Consider the following 20,232-nt stretch of genomic DNA (forward strand, 5'->3'; position numbering starts at 1 on the left):
GAGATGTACTTCAGTAATAGATAAAATGAATTTTAAGATTGTTTTTTTATTTTTCTACTTTATTTCTACTTAAAATATTCCAGTTAGAATTGGCCCGTACCTAGCGAATCTTTAACAATTGCCAGATGCATTCGTTGTCCGAATTAAATCAGTGCTTTTTGCATCCGAACCCAATTCCAAGTGTAGGATTCAGAATATTCACACAGCACCAGTTTTACAAAAATTCTAAACTTTTTCAATTTGGATCCATATTTGACAAATTCAGACTTGGATTTTAACAATTTGGGTCCAGAATTCAGCTTTATGGCAGAGTTCAGTCAAGCTGAAATTTGGACAAAATTCAAGCCCATTCAGCGCCTGCAGTGCAGAATCCAGACATTGTTACATAGCATGAACAAGGTTTGGATTTTGAAGTGCACATGGCCACGTACAGCACCAGATTTTTTTGCCCTGTTCGATACGGGGCCATTTGGACATTAGTAAAAAAAAAACCTGAAAAATATTCACATTTAATTGTTTATTACCTTTTCCTTCAGGAATCAAAACTTCCAGTCCTTGGGAAATAGGGAAAAAACTTTAATGAAATTTACACTTTTCTAGAATAACGCAATTGCATTCATATATTGTAATTATTTAATTGAAGTAAAATCAATAATCTGCCGAGCATTACAATAATATGGATAATCACTCTACACTTTAAATATTAGCATTTATCTCTAAATTACCATTTCCTCCAGGTAGCAGACCTTCCAGAACTTATAAAAAAAAAAGAAAACATTTGGTGTAACGTTAGTGATTTTTATACAATTTTTAGAGGTATGCTAATGCTACAGAATCTTCCTGTGCTTTTAATATGTACATTTATGTGCAAATTACCTTTTCCTCCAAGGATCCCACCTTTAGGTCCTTAAAAAATAATGAGATGTACTTCAGTAAAAGATATAATTAATTTTAAGATTGGTTTTTCATTTTTCTACTTTATTTCTACTTAAAATATTCCAGTTAGAATTGGCCCGTACCTAGCGAATCTTTAACAATTGCCAGATGCATTCGTTGTCCGAATTAAATCAGTGCTTTTTGCATCCGAACGCAATTCCAAGTGTAGGATTCAGAATATTCACACAGCACCAGTTTTACAAAAATTCTAAACTTTTTCAATTTGGATCCATATTTGACAAATTCAGACTTGGATTTTAACAATTTGGGTCCAGAATTCAGCTTTATGGCAGAGTTCAGTCAAGCTGAAATTTGGACAAAATTCAAGCCCATTCAGCGCCTGCAGTGCAGAATCCAGACATTGTTACACAGCATGAACAAGGTTTGGATTTTGAAGTGCACATGGCCACGTACAGCACCAGATTTTTTTGCCCTGTTCGATACGGGGCCATTTGGACTTTAGTAAAAAAAAAACTGAAAAATATTCACATTTATTTGTTTATTACCTTTTCCTTCAGGAATCAAAACTTCCAGTCCTTGGGAAATAGGGAAAAAACTAATGAAATTTACACTTTTCTAGAATAACGCAATTGCATTCATATATTGTAATTATTTAATTGAAGAAAAATCAATAATCTGCCGTGCATTACAATAATATGGATAATCACTCTACACTTTAAATATTAGCATTTATCTCTAAATTACCATTTCCTCCAGGTAGCAGACCTTCCAGAACTTAGAAAAGAAAACAAAACATTTGGTGTAACGTTAGTGATTTTTATACATTTTTAGAGGTACGCTAATGCTACAGAATCTTCCTGTGCTTTTAATATGTACATTTATTTGTAAATTACCTTTTCCTCCAAGGATCCCACCTTTAGGTCCTTAGAAAATAATGAGATGTACTTCAGTAATAGATAAAATGAATTTTAAGATTGTTTTTTTATTTTTCTACTTTATTTCTACTTAAAATATTCCAGTTAGAATTGGCCCGTACCTAGCGAATCTTTAACAATTGCCAGATGCATTCGTTGTCCGAATTAAATCAGTGCTTTTTGCATCCGAACGCAATTCCAAGTGTAGGATTCAGAATATTCACACAGCACCAGTTTTACAAAAATTCTAAACTTTTTTCAATTTGGATCCATACTTGACGAATTCAGACTTGGATTTTAACAATTGGGTCCAGAATTCAGCTTTATGGCAGAGTTCAGTCAAGCTGAAATTTGGACAAAATTCAAGCCCATTCAGTGCCTGCAGTGCAGAATCCAGACATTGTTACACAGCATGAACAAGGTTTGGATTTTGAAGTGCACATGGCCACGTACAGCACCAGATGGTTTGAAATAGGGAAAAAACTTTAATGAAATTTACAATTTTCTAGAATAACTCAATTGCATTCATACCTTTTCCTCCAAGGATCCCACCTTTAGGTCCTTAAAAAATAATGAGATGTACTTCAGTAATAGATATAATTAATTTTAAGATTGTTTTTTCATTTTTCTTCTTAATTTCTACTTAAAATATTCCAGTTAGAATTGGCCCGTACTTAGCGAATCTTTAACAATTGCCAGATGCATTCGTTGTCCGAATTAAATCAGTGCTTTTTGCATCCGAACCAATTCCAAGTGTAGGATTCAGAATATTCACACAGCACCAGTTTTAGAAAAATTCGAAACTTTTTTCAATTTGGATCCATATTTGACGAATTCATGCTTGGATTTTAACAATTTGGGTCCGGAATTCAGCTGTCTGGCAGAGTTCGGTCAAGCTGAACTTTGGACTGAATTTAAGCCCATTCAGCGCCTGCAGTGCAGAATCCAGACATTGTTACACAGCATGAACAAGGTTTGGATTTTGAAGTGCACATGGCCACGTACAGCACCAGATTTTTTTGCCCTGTTCGATACGGGGCCATTTGGACTTTAGTAAAAAAAAAACTGAAAAATATTCACATTTATTTGTTTATTACCTTTTCCTTCAGGAATCAAAACTTCCAGTCCTTGGGAAATGGGGACAAAACTTTAATGAAATTTACAATTTTCTAGAATAACTCAATTGCATTCATACCTTTTCCTCCAAGGATCCCACCTTTAGGTCCTTAAAAATAATGAGATGTACTTCAGTAATAGATATAATTAATTTTAAGATTGTTTTTTCATTTTTCTTCTTAATTTCTACTTAAAATATTCCAGTTAGAATTGGCCCGTACTTAGCGAATCTTTAACAATTGCCAGATGCATTCGTTGTCCGAATTAAATCAGTGCTTTTTGCATCCGAACCCAATTCCAAGTGTAGGATTCAGAATATTCACACAGCACCAGTTTTAGAAAAATTCGAAACTTTTTTCAATTTGGATCCATATTTGACGAATTCATGCTTGGATTTTAACAATTTGGGTCCGGAATTCAGCTGTCTGGCAGAGTTCGGTCAAGCTGAAATTTGGACTGAATTTAAGCCCATTCAGCGCCTGCAGTGCAGAATCCAGACATTGTTACACAGCATGAACAAGGTTTGGATTTTGAAGTGCACATGGCCACGTACAGCACCAGATTTTTTTGCCCTGTTCGATACGGGGCCATTTGGACTTTAGTAAAAAAAAAACTGAAAAATATTCACATTTATTTGTTTATTACCTTTTCCTTCAGGAATCAAAACTTCCAGTCCTTGGGAAATGGGGACAAAACTTTAATGAAATTTAAACTTTTCTAGAATAACGCAATTGCATTCATATATTGTAATTATTTAATTGAAGAAAAATCAATAATCTGCCGTGCATTACAATAATATGGATAATCACTCTACACTTTAAATATTAGCATTTATCTCTAAATTACCATTTCCTCCAGGTAGCAGACCTTCCAGAACTTAGAAAAGAAAACAAAACATTTGGTGTAACGTTAGTGATTTTTATACATTTTTAGAGGTACGCTAATGCTACAGAATCTTCCAGTGCTTTTAATATGTACATTTATTTGTAAATTACCTTTTTCTCCAAGGATCCCACCTTTAGGTCCTTAAAAAATAATGAGATGTACTTCAGTAAAAGATATAATTAATTTTAAGATTGGTTTTTCATTTTTCTACTTAATTTCTACTTAAAATATTCCAGTTAGAATTGGCCCGTACCTAGCGAATCTTTAACAATTGCCAGATGCATTCGTTGTCCGAATTAAATCAGTGCTTTTTGCATCCGAACGCAATTCCAAGTGTAGGATTCAGAATATTCACACAGCACCAGTTTTACAAAAATTCTAAACTTTTTTCAATTTGGATCCATATTTGACGAATTCAGACTTGGATTTTAACAATTTGGGTCCGGAATTCAGCTGTCTGGCAGAGTTCGGTCAAGCTGAAATTTGGACTAAATTTAAGCCCATTCAGTGCCTGCAGTGCAGAATCCAGACATTGTTACACAGCATGAACAAGGTTTGGATTTTGAAGTGCACATGGCCACGTATAGCACCAGATGGTTTTGTCCTGTTCGATGCGGGGCCATTTGGACTTTAGTAAAAAAAAAAAACTGAAAAATATTCACATTTATTTGTTTATTACCTTTTACTTCAGGAATCAAAACTTCAAGTCCTTGGGAAATAGGGAAAAAACTTTCATGAAATTTACACTTTTCTAGAATAACACAATTGCATTCATATATTGTAATTATTTTATTGAAGAAAAATCAATAATCTGCCGAGCATTACAATAATATGGATAATCACTCTACACTTTAAATATTAGCATTTATCTCTAAATTACCATTTCCTCCAGGTAGCAGACCTTCCAGAACTTAGAAAAGAAAAGAAAACATTTGGTGTAACGTTAGTGATTTTTATACATTTTTAGAGGTATGCTAATGCTACAGAATCTTCCTGTGCTTTTAATATGTACATTTATTTGTAAATTACCTTTTCCTCCAAGGATCCCACCTTTAGGTCCTTAAAAAATAATGAGATGTACTTCAGTAATAGATTTAATGAATTTTAAGATTGGTTTTTCATTTTTCTACTTTATTTCTACTTAAAATATTCCAGTTAGAATTGGCCCGTACCTAGCTAATCTTTAACAATTTCCAGATGCATTCGTTGTCCTAATTAAATCAGTGCTTATGCATCCGAACCCAATTCCAAATATAGGATTCAGAATATTCACACAGCACCAGTTTTACAAAAATTCTAAACTTTTTCAATTTGGATCCATATTTGACAAATTCAGACTTGGATTTTAACAATTTGGGTCCAGAATTCAGCTTTATGGCAGAGTTCAGTCAAGCTGAAATTTGGACAAAATTCAAGCCCATTCAGCGCCTGCAGTGCAGAATCCAGACATTGTTACATAGCATGAACAAGATTTGGATTTTGAAGTGCACATGGCCACGTACAGCACCAGATTTTTTTGCCCTGTTCGATACGGGGCCATTTGGACATTAGTAAAAAAAAAACCTGAAAAATATTCACATTTAATTGTTTATTACCTTTTCCTTCAGGAATCAAAACTTCCAGTCCTTGGGAAATAGGGAAAAAACTTTAATGAAATTTACACTTTTCTAGAATAACGCAATTGCATTCATATATTGTAATTATTTAATTGAAGTAAAATCAATAATCTGCCGAGCATTACAATAATATGGATAATCACTCTACACTTTAAATATTAGCATTTATCTCTAAATTACCATTTCCTCCAGGTAGCAGACCTTCCAGAACTTAGAAAAGAAAACAAAACATTTGGTGTAACGTTAGTGATTTTTATACATTTTTAGAGGTACGCTAATGCTACAGAATCTTCCAGTGCTTTTAATATGTACATTTATTTGTAAATTACCTTTTTCTCCAAGGATCCCACCTTTAGGTCCTTAAAAAATAATGAGATGTACTTCAGTAATAGATAAAATGAATTTTAAGATTGGTTTTTCATTTTTCTACTTTATTTCTACTTAAAATATTCCAGTTAGAATTGGCCCGTACCTAGCGAATCTTTAACAATTGCCAGATGCATTCGTTGTCCGAATTAAATCAGTGCTTTTTGCATCCGAACGCAATTCCAAGTGTAGGATTCAGAATATTCACACAGCACCAGTTTTACAAAAATTCTAAACTTTTTCAATTTGGATCCATATTTGACAAATTCAGACTTGGATTTTAACAATTTGGGTCCAGAATTCAGCTTTATGGCAGAGTTCAGTCAAGCTGAAATTTGGACAAAATTCAAGCCCATTCAGCGCCTGCAGTGCAGAATCCAGACATTGTTACACAGCATGAACAAGGTTTGGATTTTGAAGTGCACATGGCCACGTACAGCACCAGATTTTTTTGCCCTGTTCGATACGGGGCCATTTGGACATTAGTAAAAAAAAAAAAACTGACAAATATTCACATTTAATTGTTTATTACCTTTTCCTTCAGGAATCAAAACTTCCAGTCCTTGGGAAATAGGGAAAAAACTAATGAAATTTACACTTTTCTAGAATAACGCAATTGCATTCATATATTGTAATTATTTAATTGAAGAAAAATCAATAATCTGCCGTGCATTACAATAATATGGATAATCACTCTACACTTTAAATATTAGCATTTATCTCTAAATTACCATTTCCTCCAGGTAGCAGACCTTCCAGAACTTAGAAAAGAAAACAAAACATTTGGTGTAACGTTAGTGATTTTTATACATTTTTAGAGGTACGCTAATGCTACAGAATCTTCCTGTGCTTTTAATATGTACATTTATTTGTAAATTACCTTTTCCTCCAAGGATCCCACCTTTAGGTCCTTAGAAAATAATGAGATGTACTTCAGTAATAGATAAAATGAATTTTAGGATTGTTTTTTTATTTTTCTACTTTATTTCTACTTAAAATATTCCAGTTAGAATTGGCCCGTACCTAGCGAATCTTTAACAATTGCCAGATGCATTCGTTGTCCGAATTAAATCAGTGCTTTTTGCATCCGAACGCAATTCCAAGTGTAGGATTCAGAATATTCACACAGCACCAGTTTTACAAAAATTCTAAACTTTTTTCAATTTGGATCCATACTTGACGAATTCAGACTTGGATTTTAACAATCTGGGTCCAGAATTCAGCTTTATGGCAGAGTTCAGTCAAGCTGAAATTTGGACAAAATTCAAGCCCATTCAGTGCCTGCAGTGCAGAATCCAGACATTGTTACACAGCATGAACAAGGTTTGGATTTTGAAGTGCACATGGCCACGTACAGCACCAGATTTTTTTGCCCTGTTCGATACGGGGCCATTTGGACTTTAGTAAAAAAAAAACTGAAAAATATTCACATTTATTTGTTTATTACCTTTTCCTTCAGGAATCAAAACTTCCAGTCCTTGGGAAATGGGGACAAAACTTTAATGAAATTTACACTTTTCTAGAATAACGCAATTGCATTCATATATTGTAATTATTTAATTGAAGAAAAATCAATAATCTGCCGTGCATTACAATAATATGGATAATCACTCTACACTTTAAATATTAGCATTTATCTCTAAATTACCATTTCCTCCAGGTAGCAGACCTTCCAGAACTTAGAAAAGAAAAGAAAACATTTGGTGTAACGTTAGTGATTTTTATACATTTTTAGAGGTATGCTAATGCTACAGAATCTTCCTGTGCTTTTAATATGTACATTTATTTGTAAATTACCTTTTCCTCCAAGGATCCCACCTTTAGGTCCTTAGAAAATAATGAGATGTACTTCAGTAATAGATAAAATGAATTTTAAGATTGGTTTTTCATTTTTCTACTTTATTTATTACTTAAAATATTCCAGTTAGAATTGGCCCGTACCTGCGAATCTTTAACAATTGCCAGATGCATTCGTTGTCCGAATTAAATCAGTGCTTTTTGCATCCGAACGCAATTCCAAGTGTAGGATTCAGAATATTCACACAGCACCAGTTTTACAAAAATTCTAAACTTTTTCAATTTGGATCCATATTTGACAAATTCAGACTTGGATTTTAACAATTTGGGTCCAGAATTCAGCTTTATGGCAGAGTTCAGTCAAGCTGAAATTTGGACAAAATTCAAGCCCATTCAGCGCCTGCAGTGCAGAATCCAGACATTGTTACATAGCATGAACAAGGTTTGGATTTTGAAGTGCACATGGCCACGTACAGCACCAGATTTTTTTGCCCTGTTCGATACGGGCCATTTGGACATTAGTAAAAAAAAAACCTGAAAAATATTCACATTTAATTGTTTATTACCTTTTCCTTCAGGAATCAAAACTTCCAGTCCTTGGGAAATAGGGAAAAAACTAATGAAATTTACACTTTTCTAGAATAACGCAATTGCATTCATATATTGTTATTATTTAATTGAAGAAAAATCAATAATCTGCCGAGCATTACAATAATATGGATAATCACTCTACACTTTAAATATTAGCATTTATCTCTAAATTACCATTTCCTCCAGGTAGCAGACCTTCCAGAACTTAGAAAAGAAAAGAAAACATTTGGTGTAACGTTAGTGATTTTTATACATTTTTAGAGGTATGCTAATGCTACAGAATCTTCCTGTGCTTTTAATATGTACATTTATTTGTAAATTACCTTTTCCTCCAAGGATCCCACCTTTAGGTCCTTAAAAAATAATGAGATGTACTTCAGTAATAGATTTAATGAATTTTAAGATTGGTTTTTCATTTTTCTACTTTATTTCTACTTAAAATATTCCAGTTAGAATTGGCCCGTACCTAGCGAATCTTTAACAATTGCCAGATGCATTCGTTGTCCGAATTAAATCAGTGCTTTTTGCATCCGAACGCAATTCCAAGTGTAGGATTCAGAATATTCACACAGCACCAGTTTTACAAAAATTCTAAACTTTTTAAATTTGGATCCATATTTGACGAATTCAGACTTGGATTTTAACAATTTGGGTCCAGAAATCAGCTTTATGGCAGAGTTCAGTCAAGCTGAAATTTGGACAAAATTCAAGCCCATTCAGTGCCTGCAGTGCAGAATCCAGACATTGTTACACAGCATGAACAAGGTTTGGATTTTGAAGTGCACATGGCCACGTACAGCACCAGATTTTTTTTGCCCTGTTCGATACGGGGCCATTTGGACATTAGTAAAAAAAAAACTGAAAAATATTCACATTTAATTGTTTATTACCTTTTCCTTCAGGAATCAAAACTTCCAGTCCTTGGGAAATAGGGAAAAAACTTTAATGAAATTTACACTTTTCTGGAATAACGCAATTGCATTCATATATTGTAATTATTTAATTGAAGTAAAATCAATAATCTGCCGAGCATTACAATAATATGGATAATCACTCTACACTTTAAATATTAGCATTTATCTCTAAATTACCATTTCCTCCAGGTTGCAGACCTTCCAGAACTTAAAAAAAAAAAGAAAACATTTGGTGTAACGTTAGTGATTTTTATACAATTTTTAGAGGTATGCTAATGCTACAGAATCTTCCTGTGCTTTTAATATGTACATTTATTTGTAAATTACCTTTTCCTCCAAGGATCCCACCTTTAGGTCCTTAAAAAATAATGAGATGTACTTCAGTAATAGATAAAATGAATTTTAAGATTGGTTTTTCATTTTTCTACTTTATTTCTACTTAAAATATTCCAGTTAGAATTGGCCCGTACCTAGCGAATCTTTAACAATTGCCAGATGCATTCGTTGTCCGAATTAAATCAGTGCTTTTCGCATCCGAACGCAATTCCAAGTGAAGGATTCAGAATATTCACACAGCACCAGTTTTACAAAAATTCTAAACTTTTTCAATTTAGATCCATATTTGACGAATTCAGACTTGGATTTTAACAATTTGGGTCCAGAATTCAGCTTTATGGCAGAGTTCAGTCAAGCTGAAATTTGGACAAAATTCAAGCCCATTCAGCGCCTGCAGTGCAGAATCCAGACATTGTTACACAGCATGAACAAGGTTTGGATTTTGAAGTGCACATGGCCACGTACAGCACCAGATTTTTTTGCCCTGTTCGATACGGGGCCATTTGGACATTAGTAAAAAAAAAAACTGACAAATATTCACATTTAATTGTTTATTACCTTTTCCTTCAGGAATCAAAACTTCCAGTCCTTGGGAAATAGGGAAAAAACTAATGAAATTTACACTTTTCTAGAATAACGCAATTGCATTCATATATTGTTATTATTTAATTGAAGAAAAATCAATAATCTGCCGAGCATTACAATAATATGGATAATCACTCTACACTTTAAATATTAGCATTTATCTCTAAATTACCATTTCCTCCAGGTAGCAGACCTTCCAGAACTTAGAAAAGAAAAGAAAACATTTGGTGTAACGTTAGTGATTTTTACACATTTTTAGAGGTATGCTAATGCTACAGAATCTTCCTGTGCTTTTAATATGTACATTTATTTGTAAATTACCTTTTCCTCCAAGGATCCCACCTTTAGGTCCTTAAAAAATAATGAGATGTACTTCAGTAATAGATAAAATGAATTTTAAGATTGGTTTTTCATTTTTCTACTTTATTTCTACTTAAAATATTCCAGTTAGAATTGGCCCGTACCTAGCGAATCTTTAACATCTGCCAGATGCATTCGTTGTCCGAATTAAATCAGTGCTTTTCGCATCCGAACGCAATTCCAAGTGTAGGATTCAGAATATTCACACAGCACCAGTTTTACAAAAATTCTAAACTTTTTCAATTTAGATCCATATTTGACGAATTCAGACTTGGATTTTAACAATTTGGGTCCAGAATTCAGCTTTATGGCAGAGTTCAGTCAAGCTGAAATTTGGACAAAATTCAAGCCCATTCAGCGCCTGCAGTGCAGAATCCAGACATTGTTACACAGCATGAACAAGGTTTGGATTTTGAAGTGCACATGGCCACGTACAGCACCAGATTTTTTTGCCCTGTTCGATACGGGGCCATTTGGACATTAGTAAAAAAAAAAACTGAAAAATATTCACATTTAATTGTTTATTACCTTTTCCTTCAGGAATCAAAACTTCCAGTCCTTGGGAAATAGGGAAAAAACTTTAATGAAATTTACACTTTTCTGGAATAACGCAATTGCATTCATATATTGTAATTATTTAATTGAAGTAAAATCAATAATCTGCCGAGCATTACAATAATATGGATAATCACTCTACACTTTAAATATTAGCATTTATCTCTAAATTACCATTTCCTCCAGGTTGCAGACCTTCCAGAACTTAAAAAAAAAAAGAAAACATTTGGTGTAACGTTAGTGATTTTTATACAATTTTTAGAGGTATGCTAATGCTACAGAATCTTCCTGTGCTTTTAATATGTACATTTATTTGTAAATTACCTTTTCCTCCAAGGATCCCACCTTTAGGTCCTTAAAAAATAATGAGATGTACTTCAGTAATAGATAAAATGAATTTTAAGATTGGTTTTTCATTTTTCTACTTTATTTCTACTTAAAATATTCCAGTTAGAATTGGCCCGTACCTAGCGAATCTTTAACAATTGCCAGATGCATTCGTTGTCCGAATTAAATCAGTGCTTTTCGCATCCGAACGCAATTCCAAGTGAAGGATTCAGAATATTCACACAGCACCAGTTTTACAAAAATTCTAAACTTTTTCAATTTAGATCCATATTTGACGAATTCAGACTTGGATTTTAACAATTTGGGTCCAGAATTCAGCTTTATGGCAGAGTTCAGTCAAGCTGAAATTTGGACAAAATTCAAGCCCATTCAGCGCCTGCAGTGCAGAATCCAGACATTGTTACACAGCATGAACAAGGTTTGGATTTTGAAGTGCACATGGCCACGTACAGCACCAGATTTTTTTGCCCTGTTCGATACGGGGCCATTTGGACATTAGTAAAAAAAAAAACTGACAAATATTCACATTTAATTGTTTATTACCTTTTCCTTCAGGAATCAAAACTTCCAGTCCTTGGGAAATAGGGAAAAAACTTTAATGAAATTTACACTTTTCTGGAATAACGCAATTGCATTCATATATTGTAATTATTTAATTGAAGTAAAATCAATAATCTGCCGAGCATTACAATAATATGGATAATCACTCTACACTTTAAATATTAGCATTTATCTCTAAATTACCATTTCCTCCAGGTTGCAGACCTTCCAGAACTTAAAAAAAAAAAGAAAACATTTGGTGTAACGTTAGTGATTTTTATACAATTTTTAGAGGTATGCTAATGCTACAGAATCTTCCTGTGCTTTTAATATGTACATTTATTTGTAAATTACCTTTTCCTCCAAGGATCCCACCTTTAGGTCCTTAAAAAATAATGAGATGTACTTCAGTAATAGATAAAATGAATTTTAAGATTGGTTTTTCATTTTTCTACTTTATTTCTACTTAAAATATTCCAGTTAGAATTGGCCCGTACCTAGCGAATCTTTAACAATTGCCAGATGCATTCGTTGTCCGAATTAAATCAGTGCTTTTCGCATCCGAACGCAATTCCAAGTGTAGGATTCAGAATATTCACACAGCACCAGTTTTACAAAAATTCTAAACTTTTTCAATTTAGATCCATATTTGACGAATTCAGACTTGGATTTTAACAATTTGGGTCCAGAATTCAGCTTTATGGCAGAGTTCAGTCAAGCTGAAATTTGGACAAAATTCAAGCCCATTCAGCGCCTGCAGTGCAGAATCCAGACATTGTTACACAGCATGAACAAGGTTTGGATTTTGAAGTGCACATGGCCACGTACAGCACCAGATTTTTTTGCCCTGTTCGATACGGGGCCATTTGGACATTAGTAAAAAAAAAAACTGACAAATATTCACATTTAATTGTTTATTACCTTTTCCTTCAGGAATCAAAACTTCCAGTCCTTGGGAAATAGGGAAAAAACTAATGAAATTTACACTTTTCTAGAATAACGCAATTGCATTCATATATTGTTATTATTTAATTGAAGAAAAATCAATAATCTGCCGAGCATTACAATAATATGGATAATCACTCTACACTTTAAATATTAGCATTTATCTCTAAATTACCATTTCCTCCAGGTAGCAGACCTTCCAGAACTTAGAAAAGAAAAGAAAACATTTGGTGTAACGTTAGTGATTTTTATACATTTTTAGAGGTATGCTAATGCTACAGAATCTTCCTGTGCTTTTAATATGTACATTTATTTGTAAATTACCTTTTCCTCCAAGGATCCCACCTTTAGGTCCTTAAAAAATAATGAGATGTACTTCAGTAATAGATTTAATGAATTTTAAGATTGGTTTTTCATTTTTCTACTTTATTTGTACTTAAAATATTCCAGTTAGAATTGGCCCGTACCTAGCGAATCTTTAACAATTGCCAGATGCATTCGTTGTCCGAATTAAATCAGTGCTTTTCGCATCCGAACGCAATTCCAAGTGAAGGATTCAGAATATTCACACAGCACCAGTTTTACAAAAATTCTAAACTTTTTCAATTTAGATCCATATTTGACGAATTCAGACTTGGATTTTAACAATTTGGGTCCAGAATTCAGCTTTATGGCAGAGTTCAGTCAAGCTGAAATTTGGACAAAATTCAAGCCCATTCAGCGCCTGCAGTGCAGAATCCAGACATTGTTACACAGCATGAACAAGGTTTGGATTTTGAAGTGCACATGGCCACGTACAGCACCAGATTTTTTTGCCCTGTTCGATACGGGGCCATTTGGACATTAGTAAAAAAAAAAACTGACAAATATTCACATTTAATTGTTTATTACCTTTTCCTTCAGGAATCAAAACTTCCAGTCCTTGGGAAATAGGGAAAAAACTTTAATGAAATTTACACTTTTCTGGAATAACGCAATTGCATTCATATATTGTAATTATTTAATTGAAGTAAAATCAATAATCTGCCGAGCATTACAATAATATGGATAATCACTCTACACTTTAAATATTAGCATTTATCTCTAAATTACCATTTCCTCCAGGTTGCAGACCTTCCAGAACTTAAAAAAAAAAAGAAAACATTTGGTGTAACGTTAGTGATTTTTATACAATTTTTAGAGGTATGCTAATGCTACAGAATCTTCCTGTGCTTTTAATATGTACATTTATTTGTAAATTACCTTTTCCTCCAAGGATCCCACCTTTAGGTCCTTAAAAAATAATGAGATGTACTTCAGTAATAGATAAAATGAATTTTAAGATTGGTTTTTCATTTTTCTACTTTATTTCTACTTAAAATATTCCAGTTAGAATTGGCCCGTACCTAGCGAATCTTTAACAATTGCCAGATGCATTCGTTGTCCGAATTAAATCAGTGCTTTTCGCATCCGAACGCAATTCCAAGTGTAGGATTCAGAATATTCACACAGCACCAGTTTTACAAAAATTCTAAACTTTTTCAATTTAGATCCATATTTGACAAATTCAGACTTGGATTTTAACAATTTGGGTCCAGAATTCAGCTTTATGGCAGAGTTCAGTCAAGCTGAAATTTGGACAAAATTCAAGCCCATTCAGCGCCTGCAGTGCAGAATCCAGACATTGTTACACAGCATGAACAAGGTTTGGATTTTGAAGTGCACATGGCCACGTACAGCACCAGATTTTTTTGCCCTGTTCGATACGGGGCCATTTGGACATTAGTAAAAAAAAAAACTGACAAATATTCACATTTAATTGTTTATTACCTTTTCCTTCAGGAATCAAAACTTCCAGTCGTTGGGAAATAGGGAAAAAACTAATGAAATTTACACTTTTCTAGAATAACGCAATTGCATTCATATATTGTTATTATTTAATTGAAGAAAAATCAATAATCTGCCGAGCATTACAATAATATGGATAATCACTCTACACTTTAAATATTAGCATTTATCTCTAAATTACCATTTCCTCCAGGTAGCAGACCTTCCAGAACTTAGAAAAGAAAAGAAAACATTTGGTGTAACGTTAGTGATTTTTATACATTTTTAGAGGTATGCTAATGCTACAGAATCTTCCTGTGCTTTTAATATGTACATTTATTTGTAAATTACCTTTTCCTCCAAGGATCCCACCTTTAGGTCCTTAAAAAATAATGAGATGTACTTCAGTAATAGATAAAATGAATTTTAAGATTGGTTTTTCATTTTTCTACTTTATTTCTACTTAAAATATTCCAGTTAGAATTGGCCCGTACCTAGCGAATCTTTAACAATTGCCAGATGCATTCGTTGTCCGAATTAAATCAGTGCTTTTCGCATCCGAACGCAATTCCAAGTGTAGGATTCAGAATATTCACACAGCACCAGTTTTACAAAAATTCTAAACTTTTTCAATTTAGATCCATATTTGACGAATTCAGACTTGGATTTTAACAATTTGGGTCCAGAATTCAGCTTTATGGCAGAGTTCAGTCAAGCTGAAATTTGGACAAAATTCAAGCCCATTCAGCGCCTGCAGTGCAGAATCCAGACATTGTTACACAGCATGAACAAGGTTTGGATTTTGAAGTGCACATGGCCACGTACAGCACCAGATTTTTTTGCCCTGTTCGATACGGGGCCATTTGGACATTAGTAAAAAAAAAAACTGACAAATATTCACATTTAATTGTTTATTACCTTTTCCTTCAGGAATCAAAACTTCCAGTCCTTGGGAAATAGGGAAAAAACTAATGAAATTTACACTTTTCTAGAATAACGCAATTGCATTCATATATTGTTATTATTTAATTGAAGAAAAATCAATAATCTGCCGAGCATTACAATAATATGGATAATCACTCTACACTTTAAATATTAGCATTTATCTCTAAATTACCATTTCCTCCAGGTAGCAGACCTTCCAGAACTTAGAAAAGAAAAGAAAACATTTGGTGTAACGTTAGTGATTTTTATACATTTTTAGAGGTATGCTAATGCTACAGAATCTTCCTGTGCTTTTAATATGTACATTTATTTGTAAATTACCTTTTCCTCCAAGGATCCCACCTTTAGGTCCTTAAAAAATAATGAGATGTACTTCAGTAATAGATTTAATGAATTTTAAGATTGGTTTTTCATTTTTCTACTTTATTTGTACTTAAAATATTCCAGTTAGAATTGGCCCGTACCTAGCGAATCTTTAACAATTGCCAGATGCATTCGTTGTCCGAATTAAATCAGTGCTTTTCGCATCCGAACGCAATTCCAAGTGAAGGATTCAGAATATTCACACAGCACCAGTTTTACAAAAATTCTAAACTTTTTCAATTTAGATCCATATTTGACGAATTCAGACTTGGATTTTAACAATTTGGGTCCAGAATTCAGCTTTATGGCAGAGTTCAGTCAAGCTGAAATTTGGACAAAATTCAAGCCCATTCAGCGCCTGCAGTGCAGAATCCAGACATTGTTACACAGCATGAACAAGGTTTGGATTTTGAAGTGCACATGGCCACGTACAGCACCAGATTTTTTTGCCCTGTTCGATACGGGGCCATTTGGACATTAGTAAAAAAAAAAACTGACAAATATTCACATTTAATTGTTTATTACCTTTTCCTTCAGGAATCAAAACTTCCAGTCCTTGGGAAATAGGGAAAAAACTTTAATGAAATTTACACTTTTCTGGAATAACGCAATTGCATTCATATATTGTAATTATTTAATTGAAGTAAAATCAATAATCTGCCGAGCATTACAATAATATGGATAATCACTCTACACTTTAAATATTAGCATTTATCTCTAAATTACCATTTCCTCCAGGTTGCAGACCTTCCAGAACTTAAAAAAAAAAAGAAAACATTTGGTGTAACGTTAGTGATTTTTATACAATTTTTAGAGGTATGCTAATGCTACAGAATCTTCCTGTGCTTTTAATATGTACATTTATTTGTAAATTACCTTTTCCTCCAAGGATCCCACCTTTAGGTCCTTAAAAAATAATGAGATGTACTTCAGTAATAGATAAAATGAATTTTAAGATTGGTTTTTCATTTTTCTACTTTATTTCTACTTAAAATATTCCAGTTAGAATTGGCCCGTACCTAGCGAATCTTTAACAATTGCCAGATGCATTCGTTGTCCGAATTAAATCAGTGCTTTTCGCATCCGAACGCAATTCCAAGTGTAGGATTCAGAATATTCACACAGCACCAGTTTTACAAAAATTCTAAACTTTTTCAATTTAGATCCATATTTGACAAATTCAGACTTGGATTTTAACAATTTGGGTCCAGAATTCAGCTTTATGGCAGAGTTCAGTCAAGCTGAAATTTGGACAAAATTCAAGCCCATTCAGCGCCTGCAGTGCAGAATCCAGACATTGTTACACAGCATGAACAAGGTTTGGATTTTGAAGTGCACATGGCCACGTACAGCACCAGATTTTTTTGCCCTGTTCGATACGGGGCCATTTGGACATTAGTAAAAAAAAAAACTGACAAATATTCACATTTAATTGTTTATTACCTTTTCCTTCAGGAATCAAAACTTCCAGTCGTTGGGAAATAGGGAAAAAACTAATGAAATTTACACTTTTCTAGAATAACGCAATTGCATTCATATATTGTTATTATTTAATTGAAGAAAAATCAATAATCTGCCGAGCATTACAATAATATGGATAATCACTCTACACTTTAAATATTAGCATTTATCTCTAAATTACCATTTCCTCCAGGTAGCAGACCTTCCAGAACTTAGAAAAGAAAAGAAAACATTTGGTGTAACGTTAGTGATTTTTATACATTTTTAGAGGTATGCTAATGCTACAGAATCTTCCTGTGCTTTTAATATGTACATTTATTTGTAAATTACCTTTTCCTCCAAGGATCCCACCTTTAGGTCCTTAAAAAATAATGAGATGTACTTCAGTAATAGATAAAATGAATTTTAAGATTGGTTTTTCATTTTTCTACTTTATTTCTACTTAAAATATTCCAGTTAGAATTGGCCCGTACCTAGCGAATCTTTAACAATTGCCAGATGCATTCGTTGTCCGAATTAAATCAGTGCTTTTTGCATCCGAACGCAATTCCAAGTGTAGGATTCAGAATATTCACACAGCACCAGTTTTACAAAAATTCTAAACTTTTTAAATTTGGATCCATATTTGACGAATTCAGACTTGGATTTTAACAATTTGGGTCCAGAATTCAGCTTTATGGCAGAGTTCAGTCAAGCTGAAATTTGGACAAAATTCAAGCCCATTCAGTGCCTGCAGTGCAGAATCCAGACATTGTTACACAGCATGAACAAGGTTTGGATTTTGAAGTGCACATGGCCACGTACAGCACCAGATTTTTTTTGCCCTGTTCGATACGGGGCCATTTGGACATTAGTAAAAAAAAAACTGAAAAATATTCACATTTAATTGTTTATTACCTTTTCCTTCAGGAATCAAAACTTCCAGTCCTTGGGAAATAGGGAAAAAACTTTAATGAAATTTACACTTTTCTGGAATAATGCAATTGCATTCATATATTGTAATTATTTAATTGAAGTAAAATCAATAATCTGCCGAGCATTACAATAATATGGATAATCACTCTACACTTTAAATATTAGCATTTATCTCTAAATTGCCATTTCCTCCAGGTAGCAGACCTTCCAGAACTTATAAAAAAAAAAAAAAAAACATTTGGTGTAACGTTAGTGATTTTTATACAATTTTTAGAGGTATGCTAATGCTACAGAATCTTCCTGTGCTTTTAATATGTACATTTATTTGTAAATTACCTTTTCCTCCAAGGATCCCACCTTTAGGTCCTTAGAAAATAATGAGATGTACTTCAGTAATAGATAAAATGAATTTTAAGATTGGTTTTTCATTTTTCTACTTTATTTCTACTTAAAATATTCCAGTTAGAATTGGCCCGTACCTAGCGAATCTTTAACAATTGCCAGATGCATTCGTTGTCCGAATTAAATCAGTGCTTTTCGCATCCGAACGCAATTCCAAGTGTAGGATTCAGAATATTCACACAGCACCAGTTTTACAAAAATTCTAAACTTTTTCAATTTAGATCCATATTTGACGAATTCAGACTTGGATTTTAACAATTTGGGTCCAGAATTCAGCTTTATGGCAGAGTTCAGTCAAGCTGAAATTTGGACAAAATTCAAGCCCATTCAGCGCCTGCAGTGCAGAATCCAGACATTGTTACACAGCATGAACAAGGTTTGGATTTTGAAGTGCACATGGCCACGTACAGCACCAGATTTTTTTGCCCTGTTCGATACGGGGCCATTTGGACATTAGTAAAAAAAAAAACTGACAAATATTCACATTTAATTGTTTATTACCTTTTCCTTCAGGAATCAAAACTTCCAGTCCTTGGGAAATAGGGAAAAAACTAATGAAATTTACACTTTTCTAGAATAACGCAATTGCATTCATATATTGTTATTATTTAATTGAAGAAAAATCAATAATCTGCCGAGCATTACAATAATATGGATAATCACTCTACACTTTAAATATTAGCATTTATCTCTAAATTACCATTTCCTCCAGGTAGCAGACCTTCCAGAACTTAGAAAAGAAAAGAAAACATTTGGTGTAACGTTAGTGATTTTTATACATTTTTAGAGGTATGCTAATGCTACAGAATCTTCCTGTGCTTTTAATATGTACATTTATTTGTAAATTACCTTTTCCTCCAAGGATCCCACCTTTAGGTCCTTAAAAAATAATGAGATGTACTTCAGTAATAGATAAAATGAATTTTAAGATTGGTTTTTCATTTTTCTACTTTATTTCTACTTAAAATATTCCAGTTAGAATTGGCCCGTACCTAGCGAATCTTTAACAATTGCCAGATGCATTCGTTGTCCGAATTAAATCAGTGCTTTTTGCATCCGAACGCAATTCCAAGTGTAGGATTCAGAATATTCACACAGCACCAGTTTTACAAAAATTCTAAACTTTTTAAATTTGGATCCATATTTGACGAATTCAGACTTGGATTTTAACAATTTGGGTCCAGAATTCAGCTTTATGGCAGAGTTCAGTCAAGCTGAAATTTGGACAAAATTCAAGCCCATTCAGTGCCTGCAGTGCAGAATCCAGACATTGTTACACAGCATGAACAAGGTTTGGATTTTGAAGTGCACATGGCCACGTACAGCACCAGATTTTTTTTGCCCTGTTCGATACGGGGCCATTTGGACATTAGTAAAAAAAAAACTGAAAAATATTCACATTTAATTGTTTATTACCTTTTCCTTCAGGAATCAAAACTTCCAGTCCTTGGGAAATAGGGAAAAAACTTTAATGAAATTTACACTTTTCTGGAATAATGCAATTGCATTCATATATTGTAATTATTTAATTGAAGTAAAATCAATAATCTGCCGAGCATTACAATAATATGGATA

General features: G+C 33.3%; 1 protein-coding gene across 1 annotated transcript in view; it reads right to left on the minus strand.

Moving 5' to 3' along the window:
* The window catches only part of LOC134577697 (uncharacterized), a 131,032-nt gene that overhangs the window by 52,942 nt on the left and 57,858 nt on the right, over window positions 1-20,232 (minus strand). Inside the window, exons 10-27 of the mRNA XM_063436559.1 lie at window positions 20,074-20,103; window positions 19,159-19,188; window positions 18,238-18,267; window positions 16,405-16,434; window positions 15,490-15,519; window positions 13,657-13,686; window positions 12,742-12,771; window positions 11,824-11,853; window positions 10,906-10,935; window positions 9,991-10,020; window positions 9,073-9,102; window positions 8,158-8,187; window positions 6,327-6,356; window positions 5,408-5,437; window positions 4,492-4,563; window positions 2,909-2,938; window positions 1,443-1,472; window positions 525-554 (exon numbers count right to left, since the gene is read on the minus strand). Of these exons, the coding sequence (XP_063292629.1) occupies window positions 525-554; window positions 1,443-1,472; window positions 2,909-2,938; window positions 4,492-4,563; window positions 5,408-5,437; window positions 6,327-6,356; window positions 8,158-8,187; window positions 9,073-9,102; window positions 9,991-10,020; window positions 10,906-10,935; window positions 11,824-11,853; window positions 12,742-12,771; window positions 13,657-13,686; window positions 15,490-15,519; window positions 16,405-16,434; window positions 18,238-18,267; window positions 19,159-19,188; window positions 20,074-20,103 (582 nt within the window). The remainder of the gene's footprint in view (window positions 1-524; window positions 555-1,442; window positions 1,473-2,908; window positions 2,939-4,491; window positions 4,564-5,407; window positions 5,438-6,326; window positions 6,357-8,157; window positions 8,188-9,072; window positions 9,103-9,990; window positions 10,021-10,905; window positions 10,936-11,823; window positions 11,854-12,741; window positions 12,772-13,656; window positions 13,687-15,489; window positions 15,520-16,404; window positions 16,435-18,237; window positions 18,268-19,158; window positions 19,189-20,073; window positions 20,104-20,232) is intronic.

This window comes from Pelobates fuscus, chromosome 11 (assembly GCF_036172605.1).
Source record: "Pelobates fuscus isolate aPelFus1 chromosome 11, aPelFus1.pri, whole genome shotgun sequence".
In the NCBI taxonomy this organism is placed as follows: domain Eukaryota; kingdom Metazoa; phylum Chordata; class Amphibia; order Anura; family Pelobatidae; genus Pelobates; species Pelobates fuscus.